Genomic DNA, 27,052 nt, shown 5'->3' with positions numbered 1-27,052 from the left:
CGAACGAGCCCGACGACCCAAACGGACTCGACGGTTTGGAAGGCCCATCCGAGTCGTCGGACCCATCCAAGTCGTCGGCCCGTCTAGGTCGTCGGACCCGTCCGTGTCGTCGGGCCCTTCTTGATCGTCGAGTTTCCAAATTTATCATGAACTTAAAACATAATTAAGCCTAAAATAAATATTGTTAAAAATAAATTTTATCTCACAATAAATTCAATTTTTTTTCCAAACAAGAAATTGAAATGTAAGGTATTTTAATTTCCTTATCCAAACAAATTATTTAAAAAATGAATCGAATTTAATTGCAAGCAATTCAAATGCAAAGCATTTCAATTTCTAAGCATTGTTGAAATGCTCCGTCCAAATATATTTTGATTTATTTAAAAAATTATTCTCTTATAACCAATCTTGATTATATTATATATTTTGATTTATTTGTGTTGCTATTTCTATTCTATAGTCTTTTTTAAGAGTTTTGACATATTAGATTCTTTGAATCTTATCATGTTGTTTGTGTGTATCAATATTTTTATCTTCATTTCTGGTTAATATGTTTTTTCTTTCTATTTGTGTTACTGTTGTTTTTATTTTGTTTGTCACATTTGTATTAAGATTAAAGATGTTGTTTTTTTGTCTGGATTTGGTTTTCGATACTTTTCAATTTACGAGTTTCGAAATTTTTTTTACATATATCTTAATGAGGAGTTGAAAATGCTATACAAAACTATTAATTAGATTAGAGTTTAGTTTTGTTATAGTTAATTTTAATTAGAGAATAAAAATTAAAAGACCACAATTGTTATAGGAAAATAAGATCAAGATCTAAATTCTAGTTTGGGTTTTATGTAAAAAGATAATTAAAGTTTAAAAAAAAATACTTTACTTTTTTTGATGGTTCTGAATGTTTAGATTAATTATTTTATTCTTATTATTACTTTCAATTTTATGATATTTCATGGATTACCATTTAAATATGGGGTGCTTTCACACGAAACGAGAAATATAAAATGACACGTGGTTACCTTTCAAACTATATTAATAGCAATTTAATATAATAAATTACATTAATCATTTAAAACAAAAAAAGATTTAATCGAGAGAGACAACTAATATATCACATCGAATAAATTTCATAAATATTAAAATCAAAATATTAATTAAACCTAAAAAAAACTAACAATCCTACATATTCTTTTATTCTTATTTATACTTGTTTTAAAACAACATAGAAATATAATAATAAGTTAATAAATTTAATCATATATTCAATACATATTTATTTACTTTTATATTTTAAATTTTTTTCTAAAATAACATTTCTTTTATTTTTGTAAGAAATTTTATAATTTAATGATTTGTTAGAATAAAATGATCAACTTGAGAAGGTGAATTAAACCTTTTAAAATTTTTGAACTTTTTAAATGAATTTTTTATTCAATCTTTGAGCAAGGTATTAATATCACAAATAATGACAAATTTACAGTGCAATGCATGATTTTTTTAAAACAAGAAATAGTATATGAATTTTGGAGAAGGAAAGAGCGAATCAACACAAAATTATACTTCACTATAAAACTAGAGCTACATTCAATTATTCAACGACTAACTAAATCAAATTACTATATTCTTCAAGTTTTACAAACATTAAACAAAGAAACACAATCAAGAAAGTAAGTCTTAAACCTTACGAGACTTGATCCTCTTCTAACACTTTATTACAAGAAAAACTTTGAAACTTTATTCAAGTTAGAACCTTTACAACAAAAAATTAGTTGGAGGAATAAATTTGCAATAAAAGCACAATATAAACAATGAAAATTTAGGTGAGAAATTAAACTCCTTCTTAAAAGAAGGCAAAATAATTTATAAAATTTTACGATTTATTTATTTTCTTCTATTTTTGAAATGAGAAAGACACGTAGAATGTGTTTGAAAGTTTTAATCAATCAAAATATATTTAATTACTTAAAAATATAAGTTTCAAAAAATATTTCAATATTTTATAATAGGTTAATGATTTTAATCTATTAATTCTTTATTTTAATAATTTAAAATAAACATATTCAAAACAGAGCATGATAGCAGACTTGATTTATATTTTTAATTGATTAAAATATTTTTCGAACATTTCTAACAAATCAAGAAAATTTTAATAAATTAAAATCACTATTGAACAAATTAAAAATCTACCTTCAAGCATAATGAATTCCTTATCACTCAAAGAAGCATAGAAACTTAATACCACTGTACAAAGGTTTTTCCCACAATTTGATTCACGCAAAGTTCATTATAATAAACGTTTCCGAGATTCATTTTCTTCATTGTTTCTTCAAATAGCTTGCTTAGCATACTAAAATAATCTTACGTAAGTGTATCATGTGGCTCTATTCATGATCAATAACTGATATATAATAATAAAACTATTAACTTTCATAAAAAATAATAATTTATATCTTAAAATTTAATTTTAAATTTTTACTAATTTAGTTTTAATCAATATGTAATTTTAACATAAAATAAAGAAAGAAGACAAATATAACTTTACTAAAATAGGGTAAAAATATATATTTTTTTAAAACATGAATGTCTATTTAAAATTTAAAGCAACGCGAATGCCATTTTATTAAAAGTATATAATATGCGTAAATATTAATCTTGAAATGTGAATATCTTTAATACTTTCTCTTAAATTTTGTGAATAATTCTACAATTAAATCATGAAAAAAAATCACCCTAACACTAATTTAAAGACTATTTTATAATTAAGTTACACAATTTAGAACAGATTATTCAGCCAGTTTATAACCATTTAATAAGTTCTTTCATTAAAAAATATTTAATTTTTTATGTTTAATACAATTTTAAGCAAATTACTTGCTATACATTTTTGAGTTTTCTCTCTAATAAAAGAAGGAAACATAATTTAAAAAAAATTATACTAAATTGACAAATAAAAAAAATGGAAAGCTACTTGTACATAATAAGGTGATTATTAAAAGTTGAATAAAATCTTTGTTGATGTAACTCTTAAAGGAGTAACTCTTCACAGATTCCAAACCCTGAACATTTATGCTAAATGTAATAAAAAAAAGTCCCAAATGGGTCTGCCACAAAAATAGAAGACCAAAACGCAGACGCTATGGTCGTCTCTTGTTCTTCAAATGTATAAAAGAAGGAGGCAAGGCAAGAAGGAGGCAAGACAACACAGTCTTACTCGTCAAAATATAAATTAAAAAAAAAAAAAAAGCAAAGGAAGTGAATAACGACAATCTTCACCGCTCCACTCTCCACTTCAGTCCCCAGTTGTTCACCCGAGCGATGCTATCTCCAACTTCAAACCCTCCGATTAATCAAACAATGACCACTCTTCCCCAATCCCACAACCCCATCCCAAACCCTTCCATGGATAACCAAATCCACCGAAACGGCGACGTAGAGCCCAACCATCGCGCCGCCAAGAAACCCAAACTCGCCCACTCCATTTCCGACTCCGAGATTCGCGAGGAATTCTCCCACCACCAACGTGGCGTCGCTAGGATCAATAATGGCAGCTTCGGAAGCTGCCCGCGTTCCGTTCTCGCCGCGCAGTCTGCATGGCAGCTCCGCTTTCTCCAGCAGCCCGACGACTTCTTCTTTAACGTGCTCCGCGGCGGCATCCTGGAATCGCGCGCCATAGTCGCAGACCTAATCAATGCCGACCACATCGACCGCCTCTCACTCGTCGACAACGCCACCACGGCCGCCGCCATCGTCCTCCAGCAGATCGGTCGCCGCTTCGTGCACGGACATTTTCGCCGGGAGGACTCTGTCATAATGTTCCACTGTGCCTACCAGGCCGTAAAGAAGTCCATCGAAGCCTACGTGACTCCGATTGGTGGCACAATCGTCGAGGTCCAGCTCCCGTTCCCGGTGCGTTCCGACGAGGAAATCGTAAGCGAGTTCAAGAAGGGCATTGAGAAAGGTAAACTCAACGGCGGAAGAGTTAGGTTAGCGATAATCGATCACGTAACGTCTATGCCTTCGGTGGTTCTCCCCATTCGCGAATTGATTAAGGTTTGCAGAGAGCAAGGAGTGGAACAGGTTTTCGTCGACGGCGCCCACGCCATTGGAAGCTTGCCCGTGGACGTGAAGGAAATTGGGGCTGATTTTTACGTGAGCAATTTGTATAAGTGGTTTTTCTCTCCGCCTTCGGTGGCTTTTTTATACTGTAAAGAGAATTCAAACGACGTGCACCACCCTATCGTTTCCCAGGAGTACGGAAAGGGGTTACCGGTTGAGAGTGCATGGGTTGGGATGCGGGACTATAGCCCCCAACTTGTTGTGCCGTCGATTTTGGAATTCGTGAATCGGTTCGAGGGTGGGATTGCGGGGATCATGCAGAGGAACCATGATGAGGTAGTGAAAATGGGGACCATGTTAGCGGAGTCTTGGGGAACGATTCTAGGGTCTCCTCCTGAGATGTGCGCTAGCATGATTATGGTGGGGTTGCCTTCTAAGCTCTGTGTGATGAGTGATGATGATGCCTTGCGGTTAAGGTCGTACCTAAGGGTCTATCATGCAACTGAGGTTCCTGTATATTACCAGGTTTTGAGGAATGATGATAGGGATCCCAGGGACAAGAATGGGTATATAACAGGTTATGTCCGGATATCTCATCAAGTTTATAATACTGTTGATGATTATCAGAAGCTTAAAACAGCGATTAATCAGCTTTTGGAGGATGGAAAAATTTGCAGCGGGCTTCCTACGGAGTGATTTGCAAAAAGAGAAATAAAGAGGTATACGTTTTACTCATTCCTGGCCAGCTTTGGATTTTGAGTTAGATATATCTTCAGTTACATTTTATGAGCATGATTCTGTTGTTGTTGTTCTGCATTCTCTAGTTGTTTTAGTCTTGAATATCTTATAACTGAAGAAGTATTCCTACTCTGAGATGATTTGCAGTTTAGCTTCGTAGTGCAATTCGATAACTTTAATCTCAGTATTTTCTACTACCGCCCCGATTTATATAGGGTATGCTTTACAAATATATTTGTATAAGTTATAATATTAAGGAACTACTGTAAGTGTCTCACAAAACCAAATGATTAGCCTGGCTTAATGGTGGAGATATTTAGTACTATACCTTATTTTTTCAAATTTGAGAATGGATTCGCTGTCTTTTGTACTCGCATATGGTACCCTTCGTGTTTCATTTGTTTTTTTTTTTCCTACATTCTTTATTTTAACTTTGTTCAACCCTGGTCACAGATTGTGTTAAACTAACACGTGGCTGCCTTACATTCCAATGTATGCTGTGACTATGCTATGACTAAATAATTCATTGGAGCTGCTGCCTCACAGACGCAATGATGTCAATTTGTCATATCGCGTAATTACTCTTTGCTCCTTTTAAGTATTAGATAGTCTTTATTCGGGGATTATAATAGATTATAATAGTTGTTGGTGAGGTCCACTAATTGAGAGGCTGCATCTTGCTTTCACCATGGGTCACAAGAAGGATTGTTTCTATTTCTAGGTCCATGAGGATCCTACATGAAACTTCATAACAATTGTCAAGGGTTTGAGCAGCTCTGTTCCATCAAATTTTTCTTTTTCTTGGTTTTTTTCTGTTGTGTACTTTTGTCCAATCCTCTCAATTTTTGTGATTTTTGTTCTATTTCAGTTTTTTATAATAAAAAGTAAAAGAGTAAATTATACTCATTCCGTTTGTGTTTTATTCGAATTTCATCTTATACAAATCCATTATTTTGCATTACTTTTACCCTCTTAAGAAAATGACATTAAGTAACAGATTATGATTATTGGTTGAATAATGAAATTGTGCTACTCCACTTTTGTAAAACAGAAAGTGTCCTCTCACTTAACTCCTGAATCTGGCTACCCACAACTAAAATCCAAGACCTTACTTTCTTTGTGTAATTATTCCTGTTTTTGGTTCTCATGTGCACCGCCATGACAATGATGGTGCATTGTTGTTGAAGCTGGCGAAGGCTTTGAGCACAATGTAAGCGGGGTGATTGGTGTGTAGCTTCTGTGATTGGATGAAACTTCGGTTTTGCACAAATCTTGGAGCTCAAATGCTACTTTTCTTAATGTGTCAACTTTATTCTCCTGCCAATCAAAATGCTCAAGGACAACCTTCTTATCTACCTTTGAAAGCACACAATTATAGTTCCATAATTCCATTAGATGACATTTTAGATAATATTCACAAATTTCATAGGAATAATAGAAATGAATCTCATAAGATCCTATGAATAATAGTGACAACATTTTAGTCGTTTGATGGATAATTTGAGCATGCTTACTCTACTTAATTTGTGCATGCATAATTTCAAGCTACAAAGTCATAAAAAAAACAACTTACAAGTACGCATAGTTCAATTTTGACATCAGAGTTTTCCAGTAAATGTCAAGCTACGAAGGTCATAAGAAAAACATCTTACAAGTAAGCAAAGTTCAATTTTGACAGTAAAGTTTAGCAGGTGATTTTATTTTTCAATTCTTTAACCCACTAATTGACACTGTCGTAATAATATCATTATTATTTGAATGAGCATATTAATCTTCCTTTTCTTAAGGATTTTGATTTAAAAGAGATTTAGAAGCAGGTTCATTTTTTACCGTGTTCCAACTTTACTGTTGTCTCATGACAGGCTGAGTATCATCCTGTTGTTAAATGTACTTATTTTTGTTTTAATTCCATAGTTATTTTAATTTGTTTGATAATGCATTTGACATAATACATGTATATTTGTCTGTATTGGTGAACAATGTTACATAAAAAAATACATTCAAATCTCATATTCTGGTCATGGTGTATTTGCTTACATGCATCAATATATATAAAGTGATGCAGAACAGGTTAGTAAATTTTGTATTTTCTTTGTTCAAAAAGAGGCATAAAATATCCATTCAAAAGTTTAGTCTTTTCTTTTGACACTTGAATTACTGTTCTCTGCAATTTTTATCTTTTACCTTCCAATAAATTTTGAAGAGGTGGGCTGATTAGTGCCAATATTAATGCCAAAGATGTGCCTTTCTATTGTTTACAATTGTCTCATACCTAGGAAACCGTTTATCATTGAATCCTTAAATAGCTTGGTTTTTAGTTTTACGTAGTCCAAATGTTTGAGTTTCCATAAAATCGTAAAATTGTTATAAGTTTATGAACGTTTGTATTTAGTTGGTGAAGTATGATTCTCAGATTCTGAGACGGAAGGCACATACTCCTATTGCGTTTATAGGCCTATCTATTGTGTAAGTTCAACCTATTTTATTTGGATTGCCAATTTGGAGAAATGTGTTCTAACATTGACTCTCACGTTAGAGGTTGAATGTTTCAACTACAAATCACCTCGTATCTATTTTTGGCTAAAAAGATTGTTATGACGGGGAAGAATGCGGCAGGGTTAAGGGTTAAGAGATTTTAATTCTGGTAACTGATTTAGGTCTTAATGGTGGTTAAAAGTTGGAATAGCTTTTCATGATTAAAAGTTCTTAAGTGTTTGTTTTTTATTAAGTTCAACTTTTGTTTGTTCATCCTGTTGAGTTCCACTTTGAGCATTTATTTGATTTGTATTTTTTTTTTTTCATTTGCTTGAATCTCTGGGGTTTTTTTGTCCTTCCTTTTCTGTGTGTGAGATTGTTAGTATGACTTATGCGAGTCCTTTTGTTTGACTCTGGAGTTAACAGATTCAGAGTTGAGACTGGTTATCAGGCTAGCTCCAGTGGTCTTTATTTCTTTAGTATTTCACTAGTTTACTTGTGTTGTGGAAACTTGGAACAACAATATTGATTGCAGAAGATATTAAATTTTAGCTTTTGTTTCTATTTGGTGAACAGTTAGAATCTGTTCTTTCTTGATGCAACCTATGGAAATTTAGTCGCAACACTTTCATATAACTATCCAAGGCTTATGTTCGTTGAATTGAGAATAAAATGATTGCGATTTCATTTATGTTACAAACAAGAGCACTACGTAATGCAGGGAAGTGGAGAAGAAGTATTTACGGAGCCAAAAAAGATTTTACAATTTGTAATGTGAACTGGTTTCTTGTTGGTATTTTACTACATATATTTTCTCTCTTTTTTCGGTTGACAAATGCTGAGGTTCTGAATCGAGGTATTAGAAAACAACACATAAAGAGAGAAATGAAGAGGTGGGTTATGTTTGGATTTGTTGTGACATGCCAAAAATGTATGTGGAAATTGAATGCAGATTATTCCTTCGAGGGCTTGAGCATAAGAAGCACGAGAAATGTCCATTTTACATTACAGCAACAAGACAGCTCTATTTTGTTACCATAATCTTGCCAATTTTATGATTACTATTTTGTTTAGAAGATCAAGTTTATTTATTAGATCTGTTCCTATTATTCATATACTATGAGTATATGATTTAGCTGCCGAATTATCTACTGTTACGATGCTTATTCATAGGGGGACTTAAAATATTATTATGCTTTTCTCTTTTTTAAATTTAACCAAGTTGTAAATGTGATGTGTTCATATTTTAGCAAAGTTAATATTGTCTAATGCTTGATTTTTTCCTTTTTTCTGTATTTTGTATGATATTTATTTGATAAATAATGCACGAATCATTCATTTCTGTGATGAACTATAAGCTATGTGCAGGGAAATAAATATCATGTGTCATTTCATATTCACTTTTGAATGGACTGCACTTTCATACAATTTTTTTTTCTTCTACATGTGTAATTCTGTGATGGAGGCACATCTTGTGTTTTGATCAATTTCAATTATGGAGAATGATATTTTAACTCATTTTTTTATCTATTTTTAACCTATTATTTCAATCACCATTAGATTATTTATTTTAATTCTTTATAGTGATGTGATGTGATGATCTAATGATGATTGAAATGATGAGTTAAAAGTAAATAAAAAAAAAAGAGGTTAAAGTATCATTGTCCTTTTAATTATGTCTTTGTCTTGTAGAAAAAACATGGCATGATAAAGATTAAAAATTATTAAGATTATTTTAAGTTAATCATATGATGTTTAAATTAATATAATGTATATCAATGTTATTTACAATTTTTATAAATAGTATTTTAGTATGTTTGGTGTACAAGGTAAATGTAAATATATTTTTAATATAGTTGTAAATTATAATAAGTGCATTCTTATTATATAAGTTATATTATAATGAAATTCATAAATATTTAAATATATAAATTATATTTTGATTTAGTTATGAATAATTTAAAATATGTTATAATATTATTTTCAATTATTAATGCTTTTTAAAATATTGATATTTCATTTGAAGATTGAGATAAAAAAAAAACATAGAATAGAAATAATTAAATTAAGTTCTGGATTTTTTTTAATTGTACCACTGCCCCGTCTTTAAAGTTATTGAATTTGGTACTTTAAAATATATTACTTTCAAGGAAAGTACCAAAAATCAACTTTTAAGCTGGCAATTTGATTGTGATATAATATTTCTGGAGTGAATGAATGGTCACTGAGTTGTATATAGGGTTTTGGAAGTATTTCTTTTATAATGAACCACATAAAGTTATGCTCTGTTTTTGGCACATAAAAAAAATGATATTTTAATCTATTCTTTTTATTTAATTTTAACTCATTATTTTAATTATCATTAAATCATTACATCATTAAAAAATATATAATAGTGATTAAAATAATATATTAAAAGTGAATAAAAAAAATAGGTTAAAATATTATTTTTTTAAAAAAAATGCTATAAGTAGTATTTATTTTTTAAGACATGATAATTGGCCTCAAGAATATATATATATAAAGATAAAGAAAAGGATTGTAGAATATAAATTGTATATTTCTAAATTAATCTTTTTTTCTTGTTTTTTATATTTTTATAAAGAAAAACTCCTTCTAGATAGGTTATGGGATTATTAGATAATTGTTGAAAACATACTTATTTTATCTCATGAGTCTAATAATATTAAGTTTATATTTTAAATAAATATTCGTTAATTAATTTTCATTCCTTTAATATGAAAATTTTATAGTTTTTGAACTTATCAATCGTAATTGTAAAGTTTTTTCATCCCTTACATCTTTCCACACTTGCTATAACAGGGAAGATATTTTCTTAAAGAGAAGTATGAGTAGCATAATTTATTTTCTTTACTCATTACTATTCTTTTAATATTCTTAGAAAAAAATGCCGTTACTTCTTTTTTGCAGGTAAGTTTTATCTAGTATATATTTTTATTTTTTCTAGTTATTTTATTTGTTATAAAATTTATTTATAATTTTTGTGTAGTTATATTTAAATGATATATATTAATTAAATATTTTTATTTTTTAATTTGAATATTTATATATTTTTTAATATTTTATTTATTATTTTTTTTACACAAAAAGTATTTAACATTTTTATCTAAATATTTAATAGTATAAATTTTTCGTTTACCAGATTATATATAAAATCTATCTTTCTTATTATATTATTATTAATTTTTATTTGGCTGAAACAATTTTCATTATTCATTTATTTTTTTATGCAATTTTATTAGATGTTCGTGTTTCTAAGAGTGTTTGCAGAGAGTAAGAGAGACCAAAAGGAAAGCAAATCCACTCTCTCCTTTCCTAACTTTCATCATCCTAAAATAACCTAAATGGTGAACTGTCGATTGACGGTCTACCCCCACCATTCACGGTCCGCTGCCGCAGGCTCGCAACCACTCACGACCAGCGCCGCTGCCACAGAGCCGCAGTCTCGCAACGCAACCACTCACGGCTGTCGTTGTTTTCCTCCCAGCCATTGACGGCCACCGCACGCAAGCCAGAGGAGCGCCATCACTCACGAGCTCACGTGACGCTGCCGTTGTTTCCTTTCCCCCCAGCCATTTGACGCTGCGTCGCTGCCGTTGAACGTTCCATTCCATTTCATTCGGGTAATATTCTAAAAAATTGGAATGGCCACAACAACCCCAAAGTTGATCTCCGACAAGAACGAGATGCGAAACTGGTCTCGCTCCATGCGGGCCCAAGGCAAGCTAATTGGATTTGTTCCCACCATGGGCTTTCTCCACGCGGGCCACCTCTCTCTCGTCTCCCAGGCCCGCTCCCTCTGCGACGTCGTCGCCGTCTCCATCTACGTCAATCCGGGCCAGTTTGCGCCCTCCGAGGATCTCTCCACCTACCCCTCCGATTTCCAAGGCGACCTCCGCAAACTCGCTGCGCTGCCCGGTGGCGTCGACGTCGTCTTCCACCCTCGCAATCTGTATGATTATGGAAATAACAGTGGTGACGTGGCGGGTCAGGGAGGTGGCGCGGCGGCGTCTTGCGTTGGTGGTGATGGGTCGGGGCACGAGACTTGGGTGAGGGCTGAGAAGCTAGAAGTGGGATTGTGTGGAAAAAGTAGGCCCATTTTCTTCAGAGGGGTGGCTACTATTGTGACCAAATTGTTCAACATTGTGGAGCCGGATGTGGCTGTGTTCGGGAAAAAAGATTATCAACAGTTGAGAGTTATTCAGAGGATGGTAACCAAGTTCTCATAGCTTTTCTCTTTTGATTTATAAGAAAAAAAATGATATTTTTGGTTAAACATGGTAATTGACAATTTATGCTATCAATGTGTAAATAGGTGTTAATTTAGTTCCTTATTGAACTAAAACTATGACTTAGTGTCTGTTATACAACTTAATAGTAAATTGGTCTTTGAATTATAACATATTAATGCTAATATCATACTTAGTTCTCTGGGAACAATGTCAGTCGCAAATGAAAAATCAATGACGTTAGCAAGTTCGACCAAATTTGTTTATGCTATGCTTACTACTGTGTTAGATGTTGGTTCGTAGACTGACTTATTAATAATTTTTGTAGGTTCGAGATCTTGATTTTTTCATAAAAGTGATCGGTGCTGAAATAACACGTGAGAGTGATGGCCTGGCAATGAGTTCACGTAATGTGCACCTTTCACCTGAAGAGCGGGGAAAGGTATTTTGTTTAACCAATTATTTTTAACTGCTCAAAGCCAGCAGTGACATTAAACTGCAAAGCATCTTGAAAGAATATGTAATGATTATGTTCCAGAGCTTTTCTTATGTCATCCACTTCACTTTCAGCTGCACTAAGCCTTAACAAATTGTTAGTATACTTTGCGTTCTATATAGAGAGATTTATTTCAATCCTTTTCAGGCAATATCAATAAATAAATCTTTGTTAAAAGCTAAATCTGCAGCAGAAGATGGTGAAGTGCATTGTGAGAAGTTGAGGAATTTGGTCATCCAGTGTATTTCTGAGGCCGGTGGAAGGGTTGATTATGCTGAGGTAAGATGCAAAATGTTTTTCTGTTCTGTGCTTAATTTGAAAGCGCATGATTAATGAATTAATGCCAGAGTTACTTTGGCAATGATGTATGTCTTATTAAAATATATTTGGACCCAACAGATCCTTGAATGAAGCCAAAACAGTACAGATGTAGAATGCAGAATTTTGAATAATAGAAGGCATTGTTAATGCAACTACATACGAATTCCTGCAGATTGTTGATCAAAATAATTTGGAGAAAGTGGAAAAGATCAAGGGTCCTGTGGTCTTCTGTGTCGCTGCATGGTTTGGGAAAGTCAGACTTATAGACAACATGGAAATCAACTTGTCCATAGGTGTTTAGTCACCTTCTATCATCTCAGACACGGACCACACGCTTCATAGTTCGGACCACATGCTTAACAGTTCTTTGTTATAGATCATGATAGATTTTTGCTAACCATGCATGATTACCTGTAGATGCATTTTTCCGCATTATGAAATTCGCAGAGAGCTGCTACCAGTGGACACTTCTAGGAATCAATGAAGTGGGTTGTTTCCTTTTTAATCAGGAACTCATGCGTGTTTTATTCACACACGAGTTCAACTATATGCTGAATAAAACCTCCATGAATGCGAGAGGAAGAGGACTGAAATTTACTTAGTGCAAATAATTGTATTGAAGGTTAAACTATTTTTTCTTCAAGATTTATTTTATCGTTATGGTTTTGTTCCAGCAAAACTGTGCCAAGGACAAAACGCTAGCATCAGTCTGTTCTACATACCTTGAGGCTAGATAGGAACTATGTTGGAATGGAAATCTGGTAATTATCCTTATGGATCCGTTTTTGTGAATTTTCTGGTTGAATAAATATTCCCCTCTCTTCCTTCTTTTCCTATTTTGTATTATGCTAATAATTGCTTAGTGGCAGTTATGTTTACTCCCTATAACTCTCAAAACAATTCAGTTCTATTAAAAACACCTAAATCCTAACTCTCCTCTTATATGCCCACCACATTGATACGATAAAATTATTTGTTATTGCGCAATAGTTATTATATGGTGTGGAGTTCAACCAGTGTTGTTGAATATCGGCTATGACGGTGCCATGGCGGAAACCGACAACAGTTTCTCGGCCTTCTGCCGCAATAAGGTGGAGGGGTATCGGATTTTCGGTGGCGACTGCTTTTGACATGGTGGGTGGCTGTGGCGTCCCGGCTGAGGCGAAAAAATCGGATTGAAAAAACAAAAAAACAAGATCTTGAGAGTAGAGGAGAAGAGATATGCAGAACGGCGGCTTGTGCGGGATGGGTGAGAGAAGTTGGACAAGGAAGATCAGAAACACTAATTTAATTCACATCACTCGTAGTCTATAATTGGGCCCGGCCCACTAAAATGAAGGAGAAATAAAGAGGTACACGTTTTACTCATTCCTGGCCGGCTTTGGATTTTGAATTAGATGTGTCTTCAGTTACATTTTATGAGCATGATGCTGGTTGTTGTTGTTCTGCATTCTCTAGTTGTTTTAGTCTTTAATATCTTTTAACTGAAGAAGTATTCCTACTCTAAGATTGTGTTAAACTATCACGTGGCTGCCTTACATTCCAATGTATGCTGTGACTTTGCTATGACTAAATAATTCATTGGACCTGCTGCCTCACAGACGCAATGATGTCAATTTGTCATGCCCTGTAATTACTCTTTGCACCTTTTGAGTATTAGATTGTCTTTATGCGGGGATTATAATAGATTATACAGTTGTTGGTGTTGTCCACTAATTGAGAGTCTGCATCTTGCTTTCACCATGGGTCACAAGAAGGACTTTCTGTTTCTAGGTCCATGAGGATCCTACATGAAACTTCGTAACAATTGTCAAGGGACTGAGCAGCTCTGTTCCATCCAATGTTTCTTTTTCTTGGTTTCTTTCTGTTGTGTACTTTTGTCCAATCCTCTCATTTTTTGTGATTTTTGTTCTATCTCAGTTTTTTATAATAAAAAGTAAGAGTAAATTTTACTCATTCCCTTTGTGTTTTATTCGAATTTCATCTTATACAACTCCATTATTTTGCATTACTTTTACCCTCTTAAGAAAATGACATTAAGTAACAGTTTATGAATAATGAAATTGTGCTACTCCACTTTTGTAAACCAGAAAGTGTCCTCTCACTTAACTCCCGAATCTGGCTACCTCCTATTAAAATCCAAGACCTTACTTTCTTTGTGTAAGTATTCCTGTTTTTGGTTCTCATGTGCACTACAACGGCAGATTGTTGTTGAAGTTGGCGAAGGCTCTGAGTGCAATGTAAGTGGGGTGGTTGGATAAACTGACTCTCCTCTTATAGGCCTACCACATTGATACGATAAACTGACATATTTTCACTTATTTTAACATACAAAAACTCAAAATCCCAAACGACAAAAACTGAAAAAAACACAAACATATTGCATAAAACGTTGGAATCATACTTCATGCTTTTAAAAAGGGTAAATAAATCAATCATGGAAGCAATCAAATAATTAAGGTAATTCTGCTGTCAATCTTGCTCAAGCTAGAGAACTCTCACATATTTGACAGAAGCTTCTCGCTCAAGCTAAAAGCTCTCACTTAGGTGAGATTGCAAACAGGAAGCATTGTAGGCTTTTGCGAGTTCTTGCTTTAACGAGACCTTCTCGCCTGAGCGAGATTATTCATCGTTCAAAGCAGAAGCTCGTCTCCTGAGCGACAACTCAAGCAAAAACTGGGGTGAGTTTCTGTTATTTTCGCTTAGGCGAGGGTGACTCGCTTGGACGAAAACAACAGGGTTCTCTCATGCCCAAACCAGAAAATCAACACAAATCACAGCCAACCTCATTCTTATACAATCACAGTCATCAAACATGCATCTTAAACATAAAATAGAGCCAAAACATACAAGATACTTCAAGAAAATGTGAAAACTCTAGCTTTCCTTACCTGGACAGACACACGAGGAAGAGCACCACTACACATTTCAGCTTACGGAGCTGGAAAACAGAACAAAAGAACCAAAACTACGGCCCTAGCAGAGGTTATATCTGAACCAGAGCTCCCAAACAGAAAAGAAACGAAAGGGGCACGAGTTTTTGAGTTCTACTTACGAGGAGGTAGAGTTTGATTGACTCTAGGGAGGAGCTAGCTGTGCCCTAGCAGAGCTTTTGCCTCATGTCTGTGAGGGAGGTGAGGAACTGATTTCTAGAAACGGGAGAACACATTGAGAGTTAGTGGCTGAAGGGGGTTCTTGGAGGTCCCTAATGGGCTGACTCTGGCCCCTTAGCAAGGTCAGGCCCCTTAGCAAGGCCAGGCCCAAGGCCATTATTAATAATAGAAAAAAGGGTCTTACAATTTTCATTTCTTTAATATGAAACTTTTATAGTTTTTGAACTTATCAATGAATCGTAATTGTAAAGTTTTCTTCATCTCTTACATCTGCCCGCATTTGCTATAATATGGAAGATAATTTCTTAAAGGCCAAGCCTTAACTACTGTACACTTTTCATTTTTTATTTATTTTTTCTAGTTATTTGGTTTGTCATAAAATTAATTTACATCCTTCGTGTAATTATATTTAAATGATATATGTCAATTAAATACTTTTAATTCTCACATTCGAATATTTATACTTTTTTCAATATTTTATTTATTGTATATTTTCTTTTTACATAAAAATGTTTAACACTCTCAATTTAAATATTCAATAGCATAAACCTTTCATTTACTAGGTTATATACAAATATATCTTCTTTATTATATTATTATTAATTTTTGTTTAAAACTTTTTTATTTTGCTGAAACAATTTTCGTTATATCTCAATCATCACTAAAACAATTTTTATTTTATCATACCCTTAATTATACATTTGTTTTTCTTCATGCAATTTTATTCAATAATCTTTTAAGGGTTAATTATGTTTGTCGTCCCTCAAGTATGGGTAATTTTTGGTTTTAGTCCCCCACGTAACGTTTGGTCATATTCAGTCCTCCACGTTTTAAATCTAATGGAATTGATCCCCAATTTTAAACTCCGTTAATTTTAATTCAGACGTGTCTAACGGATGGCCACGTAAGGATCCCGTTTTCAGCTGAGAGGAATTGATGAACAACACGTGGTCTTGATATTATGAGAACCGTTTTAAAAGAGGGATTTGGGGGTCATTCTAAAACCCTAAAATTGGAGTGTTCGTGTTGTTTTGGGGGGTTATCGTATTTTATTCATTGGCAGCCAAAATCGAAGTTTGAAGATCATTTTAGGGTGATGAAAAGTGGGAGCAGAGGGATTCATTGTATGCAGAGGAGTAGTGGTTCGAAAATTTCGCAGACATGTTCATCGTCGTCGGATATGACATCCAAACTGTGTGGGTGTGGGGAAAGATTATTGCTCCTAAAGGCAACGACTGTGAAGAACAACGGGAGATTATTTTGGAGATGTAGAAACTGGGCTGTAAGTGACAAATTTGGTATTTATTGGGCGAACTTGATTTCGTTTGATGTCTTAATGGTTTTGTTTTATTTATGCAGTCCAATTCTCATTGCAATTTCTTCGAATGGTTTAATGAAGAGGATTCTAAATATGAAGGGAATGCACTGGACTTTCAAGACAGTGGTAGAACACGAACTGAAGAAGATGAAGTGTGTTTGGAGAAGGAGAAAGTGATAATGGAGTTGATTAAGAAAAATGAGAAATTGAAGGCGAAATTGCAAGAAGAGAAAAAGTTTGGGAGATTCATGCAAGTTTTTTTCCTTTTGTCGTGGACATTAACAATTATCTTTGTTTTTATGTTGCTGTTCAAGTTCAATTGCAACTAGTTTTTTAGTAACTATTATTTAGCTGTGATTAGTTATGTATGGAACTTTAATGGTTAAGTAAGTTTGAAGTAACTTCTGTTGGGGAAGTGTTTTATATTTGTAATATGGTAGTAATGAATGAAATGAGAAGTTCAATTGTGTTTTACATGGTTGTGTTTTATCCTGTAATTCAATTGTGTTTAACAATTGTGCTGTAATTAAATAGCAGTGGTTATATGTTGTGACTTTTATCCTATAAGGTTTCCTTTGATGTTAACAGGATATACATTTAATTGATTTCATCAAATTAATCCATACACGAAGTTTTACTGCATTATCACAAAACACAAGTAATCCATACACAAAGTTTCACTGCATTATCACAAAACACAAGTAATCCATACACGAAGTTTTACTTCATTCACAAAACAGAAGTAATTCATACACAAGTTTTAATGGACATCAGACATGTGGTCCACAATCTGAATAAAATAAGTTTAACTACATTCAATAAAGTATTGGACACCAGACATGTGGTCCATACATCTGAATACAATTTTGCTTTAATCCAAAAAGTTGTCCACTATGATATTGCCCACTGCTACAAAAAGTGGTCCACCATTAAAAGCAACTAAAACAGTTTGATTCCTCCTTGTATTTCACGTGGGTTGAGCAGAGGTTGCAGTACTTGCTTGAGACCCTATCACTTGTGCAGCCATGCTTCTGGTTTGGGTTGTTGGTGGTCTTTCTCCCTGGTTCATGTTTGCAGCAACTCTCAGTCTGGATCTTTTTCTACTACTGCAGCTTTGGGTAGATGGTCTTGCAGCGCTGCTAGGTGCACTAACACTTGGAGTTCCTTGTGATTGTGCCTGTGAATTGGGTATGTTTTACAGCTCCAGATTTTGTTCGTTTGAATGAAAAAAAATTGAATGATAGGTCCAATTTGTGTTCTTACCTTTCTGTGCCTGATTCCCCTTCTACAGCTCCTAATGTTGTGTCCCATCTGCTTACACCTGCTGCACTTCATGATAAGATTTTTCTTTGATAGCTTGGAATGACTGACATGTTCATCAGCATCCCTTCTTCTCAGTTTTTTGGGTCTCCCAGGTGGTGTTTTATAAATTGGTAAGAGTAGTTCAGGTTGAGTGCTTTTAGGCCATAATTGTTGTCCATTGAATGGGGTTATTTCTGGGCTATAGCATGCCTCATATGCAGCTCTTTTGTAATATGGATGCACATAAGCTTCAGGGTTTTCCACCTTATAATTAATTGCTGCTACAACATGTCTACAAGTTATGCCTATCAAATCCCAAAAGTAACACGTGCAAGTATGGTTACTCAGATCTACCACAAACTTCTCCATGGTGAACCCTTGTGTGACTTCAAACTTTGCACCCCCTGCCCACACTGGAAGACAATTGCCACTTTTGTCCACTTCCCTATCAAGCCTTTTTTGTGGCTTAGGCATAACATTACCAGGATATGCATTTAATTTTTCTCTTAGTATTGCAAATCTACTCATTGTGTATGACCTAATCCATTCCATCATACTAATAATTGGTTTATCCCTAGCTAATAAGATGGTACTATTGAATGGCTCAGACAGGTTATTCATTAAAACATCACATCTAGGATATATGCTGAATGCATGCTTACACCATGAGCTTCTAGGTATGCCAATTAACCAGTTATAGGCTTCAGGGTTAATGGTTCTTAACTCACCCATTTTTTTGTCCCAACCTGTGTAGAATGTTGACTTTGCTGCCCCCATCATAAGATCTCTGATAACTATCCCACCACCAAATTTCTTCTTGAAATTACTATAAAGATGCCTCAAGCAGAAACAATGCTCCACCCCATTCAGAATTTTATCAAATACTGTTATAAGTCCCTGCAAAAGTTAATTGTTGTGTGTTAGAATATAGTCTGAATGAATGCTATATAAATTGAATGGAAGTAAGTTGTTTACCTTTTGTTGATTTGAGATGAAAACCCAACGATGGTTTTCAATGTCCCCAATATCTTCTAGTAGTAATGAAAGAAACCACCTCCATGTCTCCTTACATTCGTTTTCTACAGCAGCAAATGCAAGTGGAAAGTATTGATCATTAGGGTCCCTGCCCACCGCAACCAAAAGTTGACCACCATAAGCTATTTTCAAGTGGCATCCATCAACCCCTCTAAAGGGCCTGCACCCAGCCAAAAACCCATTCTTACAGCCTTCTAAGCACATGTAGAAACAACCAAACCTTGGTGGCAGACTTGGTTGAGGCTGATTGATCTTAATTTTGAATGTTCCAGCCTTTACTCTAACCAATTCAGCTACATAATCATGTAAGCGACTATACTGTTTTTCTCCATCCCCAACCAAACAGTCCATTGCTATTTGCTTAGCTTTTCCAGCCCTCCAAGGGGTTATACCCACACTGTATGTCTTCTTCATCTCCTCAATAATTTGACTCACTGTCATTACACCCACATTCATAAACCTGTCTACTAAGACTTGTGCTATCCAATCACAGTTAGCATTTTTGTTCCCAAATACCCTGCCACATCTATGACGCCCAACCAAGGTCTTGATCTGAAAAGTTTCCCTACCACCAACCTTGCTAGCCATCATTAAGAAACCACATTTTTTTTTACATACAGCCCTGACTCTCTTCTGATCATTTTTTACAAATTGTACTTCTTTACCATTTAAAACACTATGCTCCATTAATGCTTGCTTGAAATCTTTCAAAGACGAAAATTCCATTCCTAATTTGAACTTGAAGTCCTTTGTCATATCTTCAGCCCTATATCTGGAAAATTTTGGTCCATCACGACGAACACCATCCTCACTATCAACATCTGAATCCAACTCATCAGTATCATATTCATCACTCATGTCATGTTGTCCAACTTCCTCATTAGTCACAAATGAACCAGGTCCCACATCTTTTTTACTCCTCACAGTGCTTGAATTTCGTTTCATTGCTCTCCACCTATCCAAAACAGGCCCAATTTTTCTGACCTCAGACTCAATGTGCATCCCAAAACCGTCATCATCATCTGCCACCCTTTCTTCTTCACTCTCATCTAGTTTATCTGCAGCAGAACCTTCATCCTTATCATACACATCCTCAACTACCACATCCTCATCACCCCCCAATTGTGGTACCTCAACCTCTTCTTCTGCCTCAACCCCTTGTTGTGCCTCAACCCTCTGTTCTGGCTCACCATCTTCTTGCTCAACCCCTTGTTCTACCTCAACCTCCTCTTGTTGTACATGAACCTCTTGATCACCCTCAACTCCTATGTTTGTCTCACACCTTTGTGCCTCAACCCCTTCTTCAACCTCAACCTCTTATTCTACCTGAACCTCTTCATCACCCTCAACTCCTATGTCTGTCTCACCAACCGGACCACCATCAACTCCTATTTCGGTCTCACACCTCTGTGCCTCAACCCCAACTTCTTTCTGACCAACTTCTTCATCCATTCCAGGACCAGTAATAAAATGAACCACCTCAGGCTGACAAGGAATGTGCTGGACATATATATCTACTTCTTCATTCCTATCCTTCGCATACTTAGCCAACGCCAATGCCTCCTTATCGTCACTCAACAATCTTAGGTTGTTCAACAACGTTTCCTTCGAGCCTTTCCACCAAAGTCTAACATCTCCAGCGTATTTGAACTCCTTCACGATGCCTAATGCTTCAAAGAATGACCAGAAATCTGGGTCGATACCCGATACCACATGGATTTCACCCCCCACATACTTCAATCCCCTATTGCGTTCAAACCTATCCATGTGATGGAACGCAACCGCGAACTCCATTTCCAGCCCTACATTTGAAATCGCATCACAAACCAACCCAATCCAACATTCAACCACATAAACGGTGAAGAGAAAAGTGAACATTAAACCAAAGAAATTCAAAATGCATAAACGACTAACCTCACTTCTTCGTCCACCAAATGCGAGCAGTTACCACCACCTTCTTCGTCGTTCAAAGCTTGCTTCGTCGTGCCTAGGGACTGTCTTCTTCGTCGTGCCTAGGGTTCTTCCAAATCTCCTCAACTGAGATGTTTTACAAATGAATACAGCTTAATCACTTTCTAACATAACCCCAATTCAGCAGCTAAGTTGGTTTAGTGAAGTTAATGACATTTTAATGCTAACTAACAAAAACCTCATCTAAGTTCTTTTAATCACATTAATGACATGTGCCTTATTAACGAGTAACTAAACGTGCAAAAAAATTCCTCTCAGCTGAAAACGGGATCCTTACGTGGCCATCCGTTAGACACGTCTGAATTAAAATTAACGGAGTTTAAAATTGGGGACCAATTCCATTAGATTTAAAACGTGGAGGACTGAATATGACCAAACGTTACGTGGGGGACTAAAATAAAAAATTACCCATACTTGAGGGACGACAAACATAATTAACCCATCTTTTAAATTGCTTCTAAGACATATTTGATATTTTTTTAATATTTTTATTTGTTGTTTATTTTTAGGTATAAATACACATTTGGTACCCAAACTTTTTCAGAAAGTTCAATGTGGTACCCGAACTTTAGGAATGTTCAATTTGGTACCCCAATTTTCTAAAGAGGTTCAATTTGGTTCTCTCCGTTAAGTTGGAGTTAACACCGTGTCCGTACAGGACACGTGTCAAGCCATAAAATTTTTATTTTTTTTTAATTTTTTTTTCAAAAAATTTAAAAAGCTGCCACTTGTCAGTTTATCATCGTGCCACGTGGCAGCTTACAAGCATGACACATGGCAGTGTAATAGTTATTTTCAATTTAGTATCCCAATTTAAATTTTTGGTTCACTTTAGTACCCAAATTTTTTAAAATGATCCAATTTCGTCCTTTCCTATTTGAGACCAAATTAGTAAATAAGCTTAATTATAATTTATATAAACATGTTAAAATAATTGTTTTGAATTTATACATCAAATCATTACACCTAAATATTCAAATTATTTTATTTTTTACAAGTGTAAAAAATTTCATGTATAAAAAATTACAAAGGTTAAAATGAAAAAAATAAAATAATTTAAGTATTTAGGTGAAATGATTTGATGTATATATATTATAAAAAGTTATTGTAACATGTATATATAGGTTGTAATTAAGCTTATTTACTAATTTGGTCTCAAGTGGAAGATGACGAAATTGAATGATTTTAAAAAATTGGGGTACTAAATTGAACCAAAAATTTAAATTGGGGTGCTAAATTGAAAACAACTATTACACTGCCACGTGTCATGCTTGTAAGCTGCCACATGCCACGATGATAAACTGACATGTGACAGTTTTTTAAATTTTTTGAAAAAAAAAATTAATTTTTTGAAAAAAAATTAAAAAAAAAATTAAAATTCCATGACTTGACACGTGTCCTGTACGGACACGGTGTTAATTCCAACTTAACGGAGAGGACCAAATTGAACCTCTTTAGAAAATTGGGGTACCAAATTGAACATTCTAAAGTTCGGGTACCACATTGAACTTTCTGAAAAAGTTTGGGTACCAAATGTGTATTTATACCTTATTTTTACCATGTAGAGTACTATTTTGATATTTTTTATATAATTATTTTATTTTTTAACTCATTATCATACTTGTAATTTTATAAATACACTTTATTTACTATAATATAATAATTTAATGTAAATGTCATGATTTTTTTTTATTACCATCCAACATATATTAAAGTTTAAAAAATGAAATATCCATGTTGAAATTCTATTGTTATTATTTAATCTTTATTTTTTGTGTGATTGTGATCAAGTGATGTATTGATGTATTGTAAATTTTATTAGTGTATAAAATAAGAGATTTTATTAGAATTAAAAAAGTTAAAGTAAACAAACATTTAAAATATTTTTTAATTTGAATATTTGTTTTTCTTTTATATTTTTTAATAATATTTTAAATTTTATCAATTAGGTTTCATTAGTGTTTACAAATTTAATAAGTGTTTTTGTTTTCGTGAAATTTTATTTGGTATTCTAATATGAAATGTATGCAATTGAAATATTTATAATTATAATTTCTTTCCAGATAGTTGATATGAAAGAAACAAACATCCTTTTAATATTGAATATTTATAATATTATATTTTTTTATTGTAATTTTGTATTGTTTTATAAAATTTAAATAATTAATATTGAAACAGTAAAAAAGTGAATACATGTACTAGTACGAGTATATATCAGTTATTTAGTGGGGATAAGGATGAGACAAAAAATTGATACCATATGGATATGGAGATGGAGATAACAAATTTCTTCTAAGAATGAATATAAGATAGTGAAACTCGTTTGTGTCTCGTCTCGTGACTAGGGGTGGCAAAACGGGCTGGACCCAACGGGCCAGCCCGTCAGCCCGTGCTAAAAGGAACGGGCTGGGTTGAAGATTTCAACCCGTCAGCCCGTTCTGGCCCGTCCTGTCCAGCCCGTCAACTTGACGGGTCAAAGTACGGGTCAGCCCGTCCTGACCCGTTGGCCCGTTTTAAAAAAAATAAAAATAAAAATAATTAAAAAGATTAATTTTTTAGATTATATATTTTAAATATATAAATATATAATAGTATTGTAATTTAAATCATTAGCACCTACAAATTAAGTTTGAATTATTAGTTATAATTAAATAATTTAATATGTAAATTTAATAATTATTTTAACTTATCTAATTAAAAACATTAACTAATCAATTAAAAGTTAAAATAATATTTTATTTGATTAAATATGACTTTAATAATAATTTATATGTATATATAAACAAATTTAAAAAATAAAACAAATTAAAAATTTTGAAAACTAATAATAAAAAACCAAAAAATAATAAAAAATAAATTAAAAATAAATTAAAAAAACTAGACGGGTCAGCCCGGCCCGGTCCGTTAGTCCGTCCTATACGGGACAAGTTGTGACTATTGGCCTGTTTCTGTTTGACGGACCAAACCGTCCCGGCCCGTTTTTGACGGGCCACATACGGGCCAAACCAAAACGGACCGGGTCAAAACGGGCCGGACTGACCCGTTTGCCACCCCTACTCGTGACCATGTTAGTTGTGAATGATGTGTCATATTTTTTGGACCAGGGATTTTGTTGAAAATAGAAAGATTATTCTTAGCGAAATAAAGTAATAAGCAATCATACATTATTAATTATTCCATGGAATTTCCTCAACAGGAATCTCATTTATAGGCGGGGACGGGTGAAAAAAAAATTGAATTGATATTCACTAATGTTACAATATTTTTCAAAAGTAGTTTATCTAAAAACATTTTTCGTTAAAAATATGATTAATATTGTAGATTAAAAATCTTTAATGATTATTTTAAGTTTAACTTATAATCTATAACAATATATAAAGGAGATTTTTCTTTTTGTGTCCACTTTTCAAAATACCGATTTTATCTTTTAAATATAATAATTTATTAAATTTTTAAAAATTGACCGTTACTTTAACAAATTTTTTATAAAATCGGATGTCTATACTTCTCCTCTTCTTCTTTATTTATCAATGATTATTCTTTTATCTGTTCTGATATATTTCACTTTATTTTTAATAAATATAATTTTAATTTATATATTAACTTAATAACATTATAATATTATCACCTACTAATATAATATCATACATATTTAAAAAGTACATACACACAGGCGCTATCGCGCCTGTGTTACGCTAGTATACTAAAATTAAATAAATATATGCTACATAAAAAAACGAAAACAACGGCAAAATAATAAGTTATAAAAGAGACATCTTCACTTTCTAAGACCTAATTTGACGGACCTGCTCACAAATCCGCTTAAAACACACAGAACGGATTTAGTCCACAAACCCATCATAGTTTGGTCCGCAATGCCCTGTGGCCAGTGGCCCGCATAAACTTAAGTTAAAGTTAGTATAGTAAGAGTGTACTGTTGCAGAGAGTGAGAGAGACCAAAACAAATGCCCTGTGGCCAGTGGCCCGCATAAACTTAAGTTAAAGTTAGTATATTAAGAGTGTACTGCTGCAGAGAGTGAGAGAGACCAAAACAAAGCAAATTCGCTCCTTCTCCTTTCCTCACTTTCATCATCCTAAAAAACTAAATAGTGAACTAAGCACACCACTGATCAACTAATTGACGCCGCTGACCAAGCCATTGACGGCCAGCCGCAGGCTCGCAACCACTCACGACCAGCGCCGCTGCCACATAGCCGTAGTCTCGCAACGCAACCACTCACGGCTGTCGTTGTTTTCCTCCCAGCCATTGATGGCCACCGCACCGCAAGCTAGAGGAGCGCCATCACTCACGAGCTCACGCGACGCTGCCATTAAAAGTTACATTCCATTTCATTCGGGTAATATTCCTCACATTTTGTCCTGTATAGTTCCTGTACTGTATGGCCTATCCAACAATCGGGTAAACGGATCAAAGTCAAGTGGCTGCAGATCACCTGTTACGAACACACTTTGTAGTAGACTCTGAGACGATGGCCCATCAGAGTCTCGGTTCTGAGCAAATTAGATCTGTTGCCCAACGGCCAGATAGACTAAACACCTTTCACTTTAATCTCCTTTTGAAACTATTTCTCACTTTCGGTCGGTCGGCCAAATGGAAACCTAGATCAATCAGTCAGATTAATTAACATAAAATAAGTCAGTAATCATAATTAAAAGGCCACTGGGTCGGCTCACACCGGAAACTATAAATAGGGGCCCAAGGTAGGTTGGTGAGGATCTTTAATTCACATTTATTACAACAGTCAACCGATAGACTTAAGCATCAGAGCATTTTGGACAGGTACATCAATCGTCCGTTCGACCGATCGAGGAAAATTGTGTGGAACGAAGGATATAGCAGGTTATTTGAGAAGAATGCATAAAGGAAAAAGAGGAAGGCTTAAATACACATTTGGTCCCTATTTTTGTCAAAATTATTCAATTTGGTCCCTATTTTAGTTGTTTGTTCAATTTAGTCCTCGTTTTGGTAAAATCGCATTCAATTGAGTCCTTTTGGCAGACGGAGTTAAAATTTTTAACGGCACAGTGACACGGTGTAACTGTTTGGCCTATGTGTCAATTTTTTGAATACATGCTGGCACAGTGTATCGTTAAAAATAAATTGGCGTGAAAAGTTAAATAAATTAAAAAGGTAAAACAATTAAAAATTAACAAATGGTAAGGTGAAAAACAAGGTAAACGTCGAGCACCCAAGTCTTAGGCAATCAAAGGTGATTTTATTGCAGCGAAAAGTGATAACGAAAGGGGGTTAATCATTTGAGTGAAGTGGGAACGAAGGAGATCGTGGAGAACATTCGAGAGATGGCCTAGGGTTAGTTAGAAAGGGGAAGAAAATTAGGGTTTTTGCGACTGGAGAGTTCATCAGTTAGGGTTCGCATTCAAGTTTGGAGCGTGATTGCGATTGAAGGTTCTTCGACATTGTGGTTGGAGATTGCGATTGGAGGTTCGCATTAAAGTTTGAAGCGTCAACCAGGTGCAGGTTAGTACTATTGACTCGTCTTGGAGTTGTATTTTTCGTTTGTGGTGGGTTTGCGTTGGGCTTGCGGTGGGTTTTATATCTTTGTGTTTGAGTGTTTAAAAAGTTAAACTTTTTGGGTTGATTTCTGTACTGCCTCTTCATTTGTGGTTGATTTGCGGTGGATTTTACAGCTTTATGGTTTATTGTTTATTGTTTATTGTATTGTCACTTTCGATAGTGGGTAGGGTAATATTATATGTGTTCGGTGGTCCCCTTGTGTTCCCCTTTGTTTATTCATGTTTTAGGTGTGTGGTCCCTTGTTTAATTGATAGCATATAATTTTTTGTTTTTAGATGTGTGACAAGAGAATCAAGGTTGTGGTCCACCATGGTGGACATTTTGTTCAGAATGGTGGGCTTTTATATGTGGGTGGATTGATTGATCAGTGGTCATGTGACCCAGACACATGGGGGTATTTTGAGGTGTTAGACACAC

At 34.2% G+C, this 27,052-nt stretch overlaps 2 protein-coding genes across 5 annotated transcripts; both read left to right on the top strand.

Moving 5' to 3' along the window:
- Positions 1-3,139: 3,139 nt before the first annotated feature.
- On the top strand, positions 3,140-5,703 carry LOC114191967 (L-cysteine desulfhydrase-like). The gene is made up of 2 exons (XM_028081445.1): positions 3,140-4,778; positions 5,251-5,703. Exon 1 carries the CDS (start codon positions 3,319-3,321, stop codon positions 4,753-4,755), a length of 1,437 nt encoding a protein of 478 aa, XP_027937246.1. The 5' UTR covers positions 3,140-3,318; the 3' UTR covers positions 4,756-4,778; positions 5,251-5,703.
- Positions 5,704-10,546: 4,843 nt separating this feature from the next.
- On the top strand, positions 10,547-13,707 carry LOC114191758 (pantoate--beta-alanine ligase-like). 4 transcript variants are annotated; one of them, XR_003606006.1, is made up of 5 exons: positions 10,547-11,504; positions 11,851-11,964; positions 12,166-12,297; positions 12,418-13,100; positions 13,330-13,707. XR_003606006.1 is itself a non-coding variant. In XM_028081135.1 (4 exons), exons 1-4 carry the CDS (start codon positions 10,938-10,940, stop codon positions 12,427-12,429), a joined length of 825 nt encoding a protein of 274 aa, XP_027936936.1. In that variant the 5' UTR covers positions 10,547-10,937; the 3' UTR covers positions 12,430-13,119. The 4 variants fall into 4 exon arrangements, 2 of the variants coding, with proteins under 2 accessions (XP_027936936.1, XP_027936935.1); XR_003606005.1 differs by having other exon boundaries at positions 10,548-11,504; positions 12,512-13,100; XM_028081135.1 differs by lacking the exon at positions 13,330-13,707 and having other exon boundaries at positions 12,418-13,119.
- The last annotated feature ends 13,345 nt before the right edge of the window (positions 13,708-27,052 follow it).

Source organism: Vigna unguiculata, chromosome 7 (assembly GCF_004118075.2).
Source record: "Vigna unguiculata cultivar IT97K-499-35 chromosome 7, ASM411807v1, whole genome shotgun sequence".
In the NCBI taxonomy this organism is placed as follows: domain Eukaryota; kingdom Viridiplantae; phylum Streptophyta; class Magnoliopsida; order Fabales; family Fabaceae; genus Vigna; species Vigna unguiculata.
This window is presented reverse-complemented; position numbering and strand designations above follow the sequence as displayed.